Source organism: Entelurus aequoreus, linkage group LG25 (assembly GCF_033978785.1).
Source record: "Entelurus aequoreus isolate RoL-2023_Sb linkage group LG25, RoL_Eaeq_v1.1, whole genome shotgun sequence".
NCBI lineage: Eukaryota > Metazoa > Chordata > Actinopteri > Syngnathiformes > Syngnathidae > Entelurus > Entelurus aequoreus.
The window spans coordinates 3,322,752-3,335,835 of NC_084755.1; the positions used below are offsets into that span (position 1 = coordinate 3,322,752).

General features: G+C 40.0%; 1 protein-coding gene across 2 annotated transcripts in view; it reads right to left on the reverse strand.

The window, feature by feature from the left end:
• grid2ipa (glutamate receptor, ionotropic, delta 2 (Grid2) interacting protein, a) overlaps positions 1-13,084 on the reverse strand; it is a 112,522-nt gene that overhangs the window by 13,793 nt on the left and 85,645 nt on the right. For both annotated transcript variants that reach the window (XM_062036772.1, XM_062036773.1), the window contains exons 11-15: positions 11,088-11,194; positions 10,799-10,946; positions 8,312-8,643; positions 236-2,362; positions 63-150 (exon numbers count right to left, since the gene is read on the reverse strand). In XM_062036772.1, the coding sequence (XP_061892756.1) occupies positions 63-150; positions 236-2,362; positions 8,312-8,643; positions 10,799-10,946; positions 11,088-11,194 (2,802 nt within the window). The remainder of the gene's footprint in view (positions 1-62; positions 151-235; positions 2,363-8,311; positions 8,644-10,798; positions 10,947-11,087; positions 11,195-13,084) is intronic.

The following is a 13,084-nucleotide window of genomic DNA, read 5'->3' on the forward strand; positions in this document are numbered from 1 at the left end:
ATTCAATCCAATTTTGCTCCAATAATACTTCCATTGGGTATTACAGTAAAAAAAACACTCACAAGATCCTTTCTGTGTCCCAAAGTGCATTTCCAGATCCAAATACTTAACCATGTCGTGGAGTTTCTCATGCTCAGAATTAGCTCCCAACTACCAAGACAAAAAAGGGGTACAGTTTTAGGTCATGGCAATTCCAGGACCATTAATTTGTAGTTTAAAACGACGGATGAATCACCTGTCCCCAGATCGTACCCTCCGAGTTTTCCACCTGCTCCCAGCGCAGCCTCTTGACACTCATGTGATGGGAGTCCATCCTAGAGAGAGCGGGCCTGGGTAAGGGTGGAGGGGAGCAGGGTGGAGGCAAAGGGGGTGGTGGGGGAGGCTCCAGGGGCTCTACAGGGTCAGATAGAGAGTGGGGAACGGGCTGATTTTGGCCCTGGGGTGGCTTGTGGTGGGACTGGACTTGGGTTTGTTGGGATTGCATCAGATGGTGGGAGGGTTGAGAATGGGGACGGGCGGTTTGGGTGGTGGCCTGGGTCTGGTGTTGGGGCACAGGCTGGAATGTGGAGAGGGTAGGCTGATGCGGCTGGAGGGGCTGGAATGTTGAGAGAAGGGGGTGGGGTCTCTGGGGCTGCTGCTGTGGTGGGTGGATGACCTGAATCTGGTGCTTAAAGTCCTGTGGAGGGGGCTGTGGGGTCATGTGGTGGATATGGTGGATCTGAGGGGCGCTGGAGTGGTGGTGTGTCTGCTGCATCGAATGCGGTCTCTGGGGGCACGGTTTGATGGGCTGCGGGTGATGATGGATCGTCGGCCCCTGGGGTGACACTTGGGTCTGGTGGTGACCTTTGAGACTTCTGCGACTCTGTAAGTGGCTCTCGCGGGTGAGCTGAACAGGGAGCGAAGAAGGCTCTTGCTGGTCTTGATGCAGCATCTCTGTGGAGGAGTGGTGGGGCTTTGCTTGGTGCATCTGATGGGGTTGATGGAGGAGCTCCACGGAGGAGTGGTGAGGCTTATGTAGTTGATGGAGCAGCTCGGTGGACGAGCGGTGGGGTTGTCCCCTGTGCATCTGGTGGGCTTGATGGAGAAGTTCCGTGGAGGAGTGGTGAGGCTGCATCTGCATCATCTGGTGGGCTTGATGGAGAGGTTCCTTAGAGGACTGATGGAGTTTGGACTGGTGTATTTGATGGAGGATCTCTGCAGACGAGTAGTGGACACTGGGTTGCTGCAGCATCTCTGCCGACTGGTTGTGGTGGGCTTGTTGCAGCTGGTGGAGCATCTCTGCAGAGGAGTGGTGGGGCTGCGCTCTGAAGCTTTGGTGGCTTTGGTAAACGCCCTCAGAGTACTGCGAACTGGGGTTGGCTGGGGGTTGAGGTGGCGGCTGATGTGGTGGCGGGGCTGAGCGGGATTGACGTCGGTGGTGCTGGTGGTGTTGATGACCCTGCTGCTGCTGCGCTTGGCGCATCATAAAAAGTGGATGGCGGGCATGGTTGTTGGTAGATTCCGGAGCGGGAATTGGCGGTAAAGACTGGTGCAGCTGCTGGAGCAGTAGCGGTGAGTGGGCTTTCTGCTGGGTAGGCTGGGACGGCATGGAGTGGTGGCTCTGGTAGATCTGCTGCATCAGTTGCTCTTCGTAGGCTTTCTGCTCCTGGAAGGCTTGACGCTGTTCAAATGCTTGTCTTTCTTGGTAGGCTTGTTGCTCCTGGAACCTTTGCTCCTCGTAAGCTTTCAACTCCTCGTACGCCTTCTGCTCCTCATAGTCTTGTCTCTCCTTGAACATTTTCTCCTGGTATGCCTGCTGTTCCTCAAAGGTCTTCTGCTCTTCATAGGCTTGCCTCTCTTTATACGCTTGTTGCTCCTCGTAATTATGTCTTTCCTGTTGCTCTTGATAGGCCTTCAGCTCCTGTATGGCAGCATGGACCTGCATCTCGTCTTGAGTGGGGAGCACTTTATGAAGGGACTGTCGTTTGGGCGGCTGATTATTGCGAGGTGGAGGCGGAGGAGGTGGCCCGGACTTGCGGCGGACGGGCACATAAGTTCTTGGAGATTGCTCGGGGGTGTAGCTCGGCTGCTGCTGCTGCTGCTGAGACTGCGCGGCTGCACCAGGAGGAGGAGGAGCAGGCGTGTCGTGGAACTGAACAGGAGGAGGTGGAGGAGGAGTCATGGGGGGTGGAGGAATGTGGTCAGAAGAGGAAGAATAGGTGAGCGAGGAGGCGTTCTCCTCTCCGCAACTGCTCTGAACGTCGCTCGGGCTGCTGAGCTCAGGACCCACAAATCCTCCGTTGTCGTCTTCTTCTTCATCCATGCACAACTCTTCCTCATTCTCCTCCTCTTCGTCATCTGGGAAGGCCATCTGCACAACATCCTGGCATAAACGCCAATGACCTTCTGTTAGAGCTTTACTTTACCTTACTTTACTGACTCCGAACCAGTGATTCCCAAGAACTGTGTTGCAAGAGATCATCAAATTGCTGGAAATTATCAAATTGTACTTCCGAAAAATATTCTTTGTTGACTACAAATAATATGAATACTAGGGCTGCCAAATGATTAGAATATTTAATCGTGATTAATCACACAGGTTTTGTTTTTTTTAATCTCTTATAGGTGTACTTTAGACTGATCATACACACACAAAGAAAGGTTCAGCCTTGTACCTCTAAAGCAGGGGTGTCCAAACTTTTTCCACTGAGGGCCGCACACTGAAAAATCAAAGCAAGCGGGGGCCATTTTGATATTTTTTATTTTAAAAACCAATACAATATATGTATGAAAAAAGATACATTTAGGCCTCCACTCAGACTTGATCCCGGGGACCCCAAAAGGTTTTGGGCAAAAAAAATATTACAAATGTGTCATTATTTAGTATTATTATTATTATTATTCAAGGTTTAAATCTCTAGATCAGGGGTCACCAACCTTTTTGAAACCAAGAGCTACTTCTTGGGTACTGATTAATGCGAAGGGCTACCAGTTTGATACACACTTAAATAAATTGCCAGAAATAGACAATTTGCTCAATTTACCTTTAACTTTATGTTATTATTAATAATTAATGATATTTACACTTAATTGAACGGTTTAAAAGAGGATAAAACACGAAAAAAAAGACAAATTTTGAAACATAGATTATCTTCAATTTCGACTCTTAAAAATTCAAAATTCAACCGGAAAAAAGAGAAAAACTAGCTAATTCGAATCTTTTTGAAAAAATTTAAAAAATAATTTATGCAACATCATTAGTAATTTTTCCTGATTAAGATTAATTTTAGAATTTTGATGACATGTTTTGAAAAGGTTAAAATCCAGTCTACACTTTGTTAGAATATATAACAAATTGGACCAAGCTATATTTCTAACAAAGACAAATCATTATTTGTTCTAGATTTTCCAGAACAAAAATTTTAAAACAAATTCAAAAGACTTTGAAATAAGATTTAAATTTGATTCTACAGATTTTGTAGATTTGCCAGAATAATTTTTTTGAATTTTAATCATAATAAGTTTGAAGAAATATTTCACAAATATTCTTCATCGAAAAAACAGAAGCTAAAATGAAGAATTAAATTAAAATGTATTCATTATTCTTTACAATAAAAAAAATAAATGTACTTGAACATTGATTTAAATTGTCAGGAAAGAAGAGGAAGGAGTTTAAAAGGTAAAAAGGAATATGTGTTTAAAAATCCTAAAATCATTTTTAGTGTTGTATTTTTTCTCTAAAATTATCTTTCTGAAAGTTATAGGAAGCAAAGTAAAAAAAATTATGAATTTATTCAAACAAGTGAAGACCAAGTCTTTAAAATATTTTCTTGGATTTTCAAATTCTATTTGAGTTTTGTCTCTCTTAGAATTAAAAATGTCGGGCAAAGCGAGACCAGCTTGCTAGTAAATAAATAAAATTTAAAAAATAGAGGCAGCTCACTGGTAAGTGCTGCTATTTGAGCTATTTTTAGAACAGGCCAGCAGGCTACTCATCTGGTCCTTACGGGCTACCTGGTGCCCGCGGGCACCGCGTTGGTGACCCCTGCTCTAGATCAACATTAGGTCTATCTGTCAATAAAACGCTTTTAAAGATTTAAGTTGTATGCCATTTTTGTCAAGGAAAACCGTGTTTTTTTATGGAAAAAAACACAAAATATGCAATATTTTCCCCCAATAAAATTTTTAAGTGGAATACTTGAGATTATATAATAATTGGAGTCTTAAAAAGGTCAATAACTCATAACAACATTGATTTTAATTCATTATTTTTTTGAGCAATGACACTTAAAAAAAAAAAAAAAAGTCCCACTAAAATGATTGGGGATCCAAAAGGGTACTGCTCAGTAAAGTTTAAAAAAATAAATCCAACATTTTTTTAAACTTTTACCACAATAGCCTCAAGATCAACTACAGATCTATACGTCAATTATAAGTTTTATTGTTGTTTATGTTTTTTGCTTGTTCGTTTTAGGCCCTTCTTTAAAAAACTGTGTTTTTTAAATGGCAACCAAAAAATATGCAACATTTTCCCCCCCAAAATATCTCAAAGTGGAATATTTAATGTGAAGTAAATGTAGCCTTGAATAGGTCAATAATTCATAATGACATTGATTTTGATTCATTATTATTTTTTAAAGAAAGAAACAGCCTGCATGGCAGCTTAGTGTTATTAGAGTCAATAATGCAACATTTTCTTGTTACATTTCACCTGTTTGCTCTTTTATACCACTTTTTATGTTTTTTTGTTTTTTTTTCATCGTATTTTTAGAATGTGCCATGGGGCCGTTAAAAAATTACCTTTGTGCCGCAAATGGCCCCCGGGTCGGACTTTGGACACCCCTGCTCTAAAGGCTTAGTGGACAGCACCTTTTAGCTCTTATTTCCAAAATTGTGTACACTACTGAATTGGGGTCTTATGGCCACTTATGTGGACACTTATACTGCCACCTGGTGGTGTCCGAAGAGTATAACATACAATAGAATTTGGAAAAAAAAAAAGTGTAAAAATAAGAATTAGCATGTCACTAAACATGAAGTACACGTTTGTGTACTTATGGACTAAGTACATCATATCAAAAGATGATTCTTAGTTTTTATTCTAATTAGGGTCCAATAAGCCCAAATAGCAAAGGGAAATAAAAAAAGCATGTAAACAAACAGCTTGGGCCTCAATAGGTTAAAGCTTGGGTACCTAAATTATATTCTTCAACTAAAAAAAAAATCATATATGCATCTACAGTATATCGTAACAGAAATAATTTGTCTTCCTGGCGGTCAACCCAATCCAATCACAGGATTTAGAGAAAGGAGGGGTGGGCAGAGCCTCACAAAAGGAGCCACCTCATTGGCTGACATGATATATAGTGAAGCGTTGCGAACTAAAGCATGGCTGCCCAACAACTACATGGAAAGATTGCAACACCTGCGCAAAAAGAGGACATCAGAGGAAGAAAAGAAAGATGCTGTACGTCTAAAAAAAAATACAAAGAAGAGCCAAAAATTGAATAAATATTGGTGTGGCGTATCCAAGATGGAGGACATTGCGGGCCAGTTTTGAAGTAACTTTAGAAGCGCAAGTGGCTGTTTTCCTTCTAGATAAGTACTCTTATGTTCCATTTCCCTATATTTTATGTGTATCCTTTTGCATGACGACGTGTGTTAAAGTTAAGTAAAAGGCCTAACGATAGTCACACACACACTAGGTGTGGTGAAATTATGCTCTGCATTTGACCCATCCCCACACTGCAAAAACTGGAATCTAAGTAAGATGAAATATCTCAAATAAGGGTGATATTTGCTTATTTTCTGTCTGATAAGATCATTCTTCTCACTAAGCAGATTTTATGTTAGTGTGTTTTACTTGTTTTAAGGGTTTTTAAATGATCTCCGTAAGATATTACAGCTTGTTGCTGAGATGTTATGACCTATATTGAGTAAAACATGCTTGGAACTAGAATATCAACTGTTGCAAAGCTGTGTCATCAACACTAATTTTTTTTAAGTAATCATTTCTTACTTCAAGCATGAAAAAAAAAATCTTGATGCCGAGCGCATATCATTATGTCAAGATAATGGCACTAGCATTTAATTCATTTAAGAATATTTTTCAACATATTGAGCAAAAAGGTCTTGTTTTTCTACCAAGAAAAGTGCACTTGTTATTAGTGAGAATATACTTATTTTAAGGTATTTTTGGGTTCATTGAGGTTAGCTAATTTTACTTGTTTTGGAAAGTCTTGACAAGTCCAATTTTCTTGTTCTATTGGCAGATAATTTTGCTTAGTTCAAATAAAATACCCCTCATTTTTGTATTTTTTTTCCTTGTTTTTGAACACTGACTTTTTGCAGTGTGGACTGCAAAAATTGAAATCTAAGTAAGATTAAATATTTGCTTATTTTCTGTCTGATAAGATAATTCTTCTCACTAAGCAGATTTTATGTTAGTGTTTTACTTGTTTTAAGTGTTTTGGTCCTAAATGATGTCAGTAAGATATTACAGCTTGTTGCTGAGATGTTATGACCTATATTGAGTAAAACATGCTTGAAACTAGAATATCAACTGTTGCAAAGCTGTGTCATCAACACTCACAAGTATAAAACTACTTTTTTAAAGTAATAATTTCTTACATTCAAGCATGAAAAAAAAAAATCATAATGCCGAGCGCATATCATTATGTCAAGATAATGGCACTAGCATTTACTTCATTTAAGAATATTTTTCAACATATTGAGGAAAAAGGTCTTGTTTTTCTACCAAGAAAAGTGCACTTGTTATTAGTGAGAATATACTTATTTTAAGGTATTTTTGGGTTCATTGAGGTTAGCTAAATGTACTTGTTTTGGTAAGTCTTGACAAGCTGAATTTTCTTGTTCTTTCGGCAGATAATTTTGCTTAGTTCAAATAAAATACCCCTCATTTTTGTATTTTTTTTTCTTGTTTTTGAACACTGACTTTTTGCAGTGTGTATGTACTTGTATTTGTGTATGTACTGCATGTGGGCAAGTACCAATGTGTGCCCGTATGTATGTATTAATGAATAATTATACTCAGGGCCGGCCCGTGGCATAGGCCGTATTGGCAAATGCTAAGGGCGCCGTCCATCAGGGGGCGCCACGCCAGTGCACAAATGTTGGAGGAAAAAAAAAAAAAAAGTTGGTACTATTATTTCTAAATACAAAAAATAATCCCACGTTAATTAAAATGCAAAGTAAAGCTTATTTAATAGAAATATTATTTGTTACAACATTACGCCCCCTCCCTTCCCGAATCATGACTCTTTTTGGACGTCACCACATCAAAAAATCAACACAAAATGTCAAAACGGCCAAAACTGTCAGGTGCCCAGGGAAGAAAAAAGAGAAAAGAAGAGGAGAAACGAGAAAAAGACAGAGGTAGCAGGTAGGTAACGTTAGCCTACATGAAATTATTTGTCTGTTACAGAATGTGATAGTAACCTGGCTTTTTAGCATTAAGCTAATGTTACATGATTCGGCAATTGCTAATCAATAAATAGCTAGTTCTGTTTTAACGTCGGGTTAATATTGTGGAGGGGGCTAAATTGCTATGGAATATAATAATGTAACGTTAGGTAATTACAGTACTCCCACCTTACATTCCTCAGTGACATTTGTATTAGATCTTTTAAGCAGGTGTTTTTTGTTTACATTGTTATTGCCTTCTGGTTAGCTAATGTTTGCCCTGCAGGTAATAGTCACTTTTCCACCCCTTTATATATTAGGTATAGTTGTAAGCCTAGTTGTTAAAGTGCACATCATTAATGTTAATTAAGCAATATCACATGAGAGGGAATGCTGTTTTTTTAATTTGAGCACTGCTGTGATTCGGTTAAAGATAATCATAACATAACATTCTCATATAATATGTTAATTTGCTTTCTTTAAGTAAAAAAAAAAGGTCAAAGACAAAGCTATTCGGTTTCTTGTGAGTATATACACTTCACTGCCGATGTGGGGGGGCGCCACCTAAAATCTTGCCTAGGGCACCAGATTGGTTAGGGCCAGGCCTGATTATACTGTACGTATGTGTGTATATATGTATGTATAATTGTGTGTATTTGAGTATGTATGTGCATTTGTATGTACAATATATTTGTCTCCCAGTGTGTGCGGGAGCCAAAGTAGGACCCCAGCCACCCTGGACACTCCACAAGGTCTGGATTTTATCATTTTTTATTAGTTACCCTCTTTCAACGATTAATTGAAGCAACAGAATATAAATAGAAGCTTTTTTCTATTGAATTACTTGAGATATATATACTAATAATTGTATAATATGTCAGATTGAAATAGTTTTAGGATGCTACTTTACCTCTTCGTAGTCATTCTCGGGGGTGAGAAAGTCATCTACGATGGCCACCCGCTGCCCCAGCTGTTCGCTCAGGGCATCCAGAAAGCGATCTGTGTCTTCGGACCGAGGCGGTTTTGAGAAGGTGTAGCGGCGTTTGCTACTGCGACGGGGCGGGGGACTCGACAGGAAGTCAGCGGTTTCCGGCGGCGATGACGGAGGACTGTCCAGGCTAATGTAAGGGTTTGAGTCCACGCTGTTCTGACTGGTCAGCCCTGAAGGGTAGAACTGGGACGGGGGAGGACTCGGAGGAGGCTCTGGCCAGGTGGTGGGAGGTGGGGGGCCTTTACGACTACCTGGGTGAAGAAACATGTAGTATGGGGATTAACCTCACACTTTAAAAATACCAAACCCAAAAGCAGTGAAGTTGTCAAGTTGTGTAAATGGTAAATAAAAACAGAATACAATGATATATTATATTCAATTGAATAGACTGCAAAGACAAGATATTTAATGCTCGAACTGGTAAACGTCGTTATTTTTTGCGAATATTAGCTCATTTGGAATTTGATGCCAGCGACATGTTTCGAAAAAGCTGGCACAAGTGGCAAAAAAGACTGATAAAGTTGAGGAATGCTCATTAAAACACTTATTTGGAACATCCCACAGGTGAGCAGGCTAATAGGGAACAGGTGGGTGCCATGATTGGGTATAAAAGCAGCTTCCGTGAAATGCTCAGTCATTCACAAACAAGGACGGGGGCGAGGGTCACCACTTTGTCAACAAATGCGTGAGCAAATTGTTTAAGAACAACATTTCTCAACCAGCTATTGCAAGGAATTTAGGGATTTCACCATCTACGCTCCGTAATATCATCAAAAGGTTCAGAGAATCTGGAGAAATCTCTGCAGGTAAGCGATGATATTACGGACCTTCGATCCTTCAGGCGGTACTGCATCAAAAAGCGACATCAGTGTGTAAAGGATATCACCACATGGGCTCAGGAATTCTTCAGAAAACCATTGTCAGTAACCACAGTTTGTCGCTACATCTGTAAGTGCAAGTTAAAACTCTACTATGCAAAGCGAAAGCCATTTTTCAACAACACCCAGAAACGCCGCCGGCTTCGCTGGGCCTGAGCTCATCTAAGATGGACTGATACAAAGGGGAAAAGTGTTCTGTGCTCTGACGAGTCCACATTTCAAATTGTTTTTGGAAATTGTGGACGTCGTGTCCTCCGGACCAAAGAGGAAAAGAGGTATATTATACTTATAGGTGCAAAGTTGAAAAGCCAGCATGTGTGATGGTATGGGGGTGTATTAGTGCCCAAGACATGGGTAACTTACACATCTGTGAAGGCGCCATTAATGCTGAAAGGTACATACAGCTTTTGGAGCAACATATGTTGCCATCCAAGCAACGTTACCATGGACGCCCCTGCTTATTTCAGCAAGACAAGGCCAAGCCACGTGTTACAACAGCGTGGCTTCATAGGAAAAGAGTGCGGGTACTAGACTGGCCTGCCTGTAGTCCAGACCGGTCTCCCATTGAAAATGTGTGGTGCAATATGAAGCCTAAAATACCACAACGGCCATTTATCAACAACACCCAGAAACGCATCCGGCTTCGCTGGGCCTGAGCTCATCAAAGATGGCCTGATGCAAAGTGGAAAAGTGTCTCCCATTGAAAATGTGTGGCGCGTTATGAAGCCTAAAATAGCACAAGGGAGACCCCCGGACTGTTGAACAACTTAAGCTGTACATCAAGCAAGAATGGGAAAGAATTCCACCTGAGAAGCTTCAAAAATGTGTCTCCTCAGTTCCCAAATGTTTACTGAGTGTTGTTAAAAGGAAAGGCCATGTAACACAGTGGTAAAAATGCCCCTGTGACAACTTTTTTGCAATGTGTTGCTGCCATTAAATTCTAAGTTGATGATTATTTGCCAAAAAAAATGAAGTTTCTCAGTTCAAACTTTAAGTGTCTTGTCTTTGCAGTCTATTTAATTGAATATAAGTTGAAAAGGATTTGCAAATCTTTTTATTCTCTTTTTATTTACCATTTACACAACGTGACAACTTCACTGCTTTTGGGTTTTGTTCATGACTTTTTAAATGTTTGGTAACATGCTCCTCTCATTGCAAAAAGCGACACGGGAAATACAAATGTGTCATTTTGACTTTTTGTCTTCCCAAAACCTGTTCAGCGTGGGGGAAAACAAAAAAAAGGCTTTTTGTGTTTCCTTGTTCCAATTCCACCATCACCATATCCTCCATGTGAGCTGCTTCAGCTACTTGTATCAATTAAAAGGTAAATTAAATGCTTTGCATGTAACAAAGTACCTTCATCATCGGCAAACATTTAAAGGCTATTCAGAAATGGGTTAGCAGCTCGGGGATTTATTGCAGACCTTCATCATTATTCCATCCAGCCTCCCTGTTCTAGCTCGTCATAAAATCAAATAAAAGTGTCATGCTGCATGCAATAACTGAAGAATAAGGTCCTCTTGGCTACCTGTGTTAGCACGCATTGTAGGGGACGCAGGGCGGGACGGAGAGTCCAGATCCAGCAAAGTCTCAGGGGCGGGAGGAGGGCGAGTCTTCAGAGACTTGGATCTCTTGGCTGAGTACATGTTCTCCAGTTCAGCGTACACGGCTGATAGCTGGCGTGGTGGAAATGTACAAAGAGACCAGAGTGAGACTGAATTGCCCTAAAAAAAATAATAATGATGCTTGATACATTTTTGGTTGTGATATTGAAATGTGTCCCTCCAGAGGACGTGAAGGCGGGACCGGGTACGTACATTGGTGAGGTTGTTGGGAGTCTCGGGGAGGGAAGTACCGTCTCCTGACTGTCTTTCTCCTGGTGCCAACCTCATGCCAGCCTCCATTAGTGAGTCTGCACGGTAGCCTAAAGTAATTCAGCCGTTAAAATGAGCTGAAGTCGGAACTTTCTCATTTTCTGACGCGAGGGAACCAATCATGCTGTGCTATGGTTTTGGATTTAGAGCTGATTGGGGTCAATTCTTGGAATTCAAGACTGAACTTAGGTCCTTTTTTAATTTATTAAAAATAGAGATGTCCAATAATATCGGTCCGATAAATGCGTTAAAATGTAATATCGGAAATTATCGGTATCGTTTTTTTTATTATCAGTATCGTTTTTTTTTTTTTTTTGTTTTGTTTTTTTTAATTAAATCCACATAAAAAACACAAGATACACTTACAATTAGTGCACCAACCCAAAAAACCTCCCTCCCCCATTTACACTCATTCACACAAAAGGGTTGTTTCTTTCTGTTATTAATATTCTGGTGCCGTACTTATCAAGCTTCTCAGAATTACTCCTAAGAAGTCTGCTAAGAGTTGACTTAAGAGTAAATAAATTCTTCGCTGAAAGCTGCACTTAAAAGTTAGTTATCAAGCGTCTTACTCACACTTTCAGCGAAGTGTAGGACTGAATCTTAAGTGTCACACTCAGAGCTGAATTACGACATTACTATGTGCCGTAAACGGAATTTTAGGTGACGTCATTTCTGTGTCCATAGAAATGACCAATCACGGAAGGGAATCCCTTGTCTAAGAATAAAGAAATATCTTGGAAATATTTAAGTGGACAATGGGAGTGTATATTTTGACAATAAACTACAAAATAATACAAAACAAACTAGTCCCCGCCGGCACTCACGCTACCGCTCCCTCTCTTCTATCGCCCACACACTCACTGACGTCACTCACCTCACGGCCACACACATACGCTACTGTCATAACATTTTCTTTCCAATTCATTAATTAGGCAACTCATTTGAAACTGGTGTGGGTGGCTCTATATATACTAGCCCACTGCAGACACATGCAGAAATCAACATGGAATCGAAAAGTATTAAATCTGTGACAAAAATAATATCCGCTCTGTCTAAACGATACCGTTTGATCAGCTGCTCGTCATCAAAAAAAAACAAAAACATTGTTCCGTTCCCTGAACGTTCGCGCACGTCTCTCTGGCCTCAGTGCCATCCCCTGCTGGCAACTCCTAACCACTTAAGACACCTCTGAAGGTCTCTTAAATATCGTGGAGAGTAGGAGTGATTCTTAGACTTAAGAACGTTGATAAAAAGCTTTTATTCTTAAGTTTGAGAGTAGGACTAAATTTCGCAAATTCTCAGGACTTAAGTGTAAAATTGCACTCTAAGAAGCTTGATAAGTACGGCCCCTGGTTCCTACATTATATATCAATATATATCAATACAGTCTGCAAGGGATACAGTCCGTAAGCACACATGATTGTGCGTGCTGCTGGTCCACTAATAATTCTAACCTTTAACAGTTAATTTTACAAATTTTCATTAATTACTAGTTTCTATGTAACTGTTTTTATATTTTTTTTCTTTCTTTTTTATTCAAGAAAATGTTTTTAATTTATTTATCTTATTTTATTTGATTCATTTTTTAAAAAAGTACCTTATCTTCACCATACCTGGTTGTCCAAATTAGGCATAATAATGTGTTAATTCCACGACTGTATATATCGATATCGGTATCGGTTGATATCGGTATCGGTAATTAAAGAGTTGGACAATATCGGCATATCGGATATCGGCAAAAAGCCATTATCGGACATCCCTAATTAAAAATAAAGATAAATGGGGTAAAGGACTACAAGCTTCTTTGAGAAGTATTAAGGCTATTTAGGCACCTTGAATTTCAGTTAACACGTTTAAGTAATTCTTCAAGGACATTGATAACAATTAGGGGACGGTAATGTAGGAGCCTAAATGCTATTTAAGTTAATTTACATTTT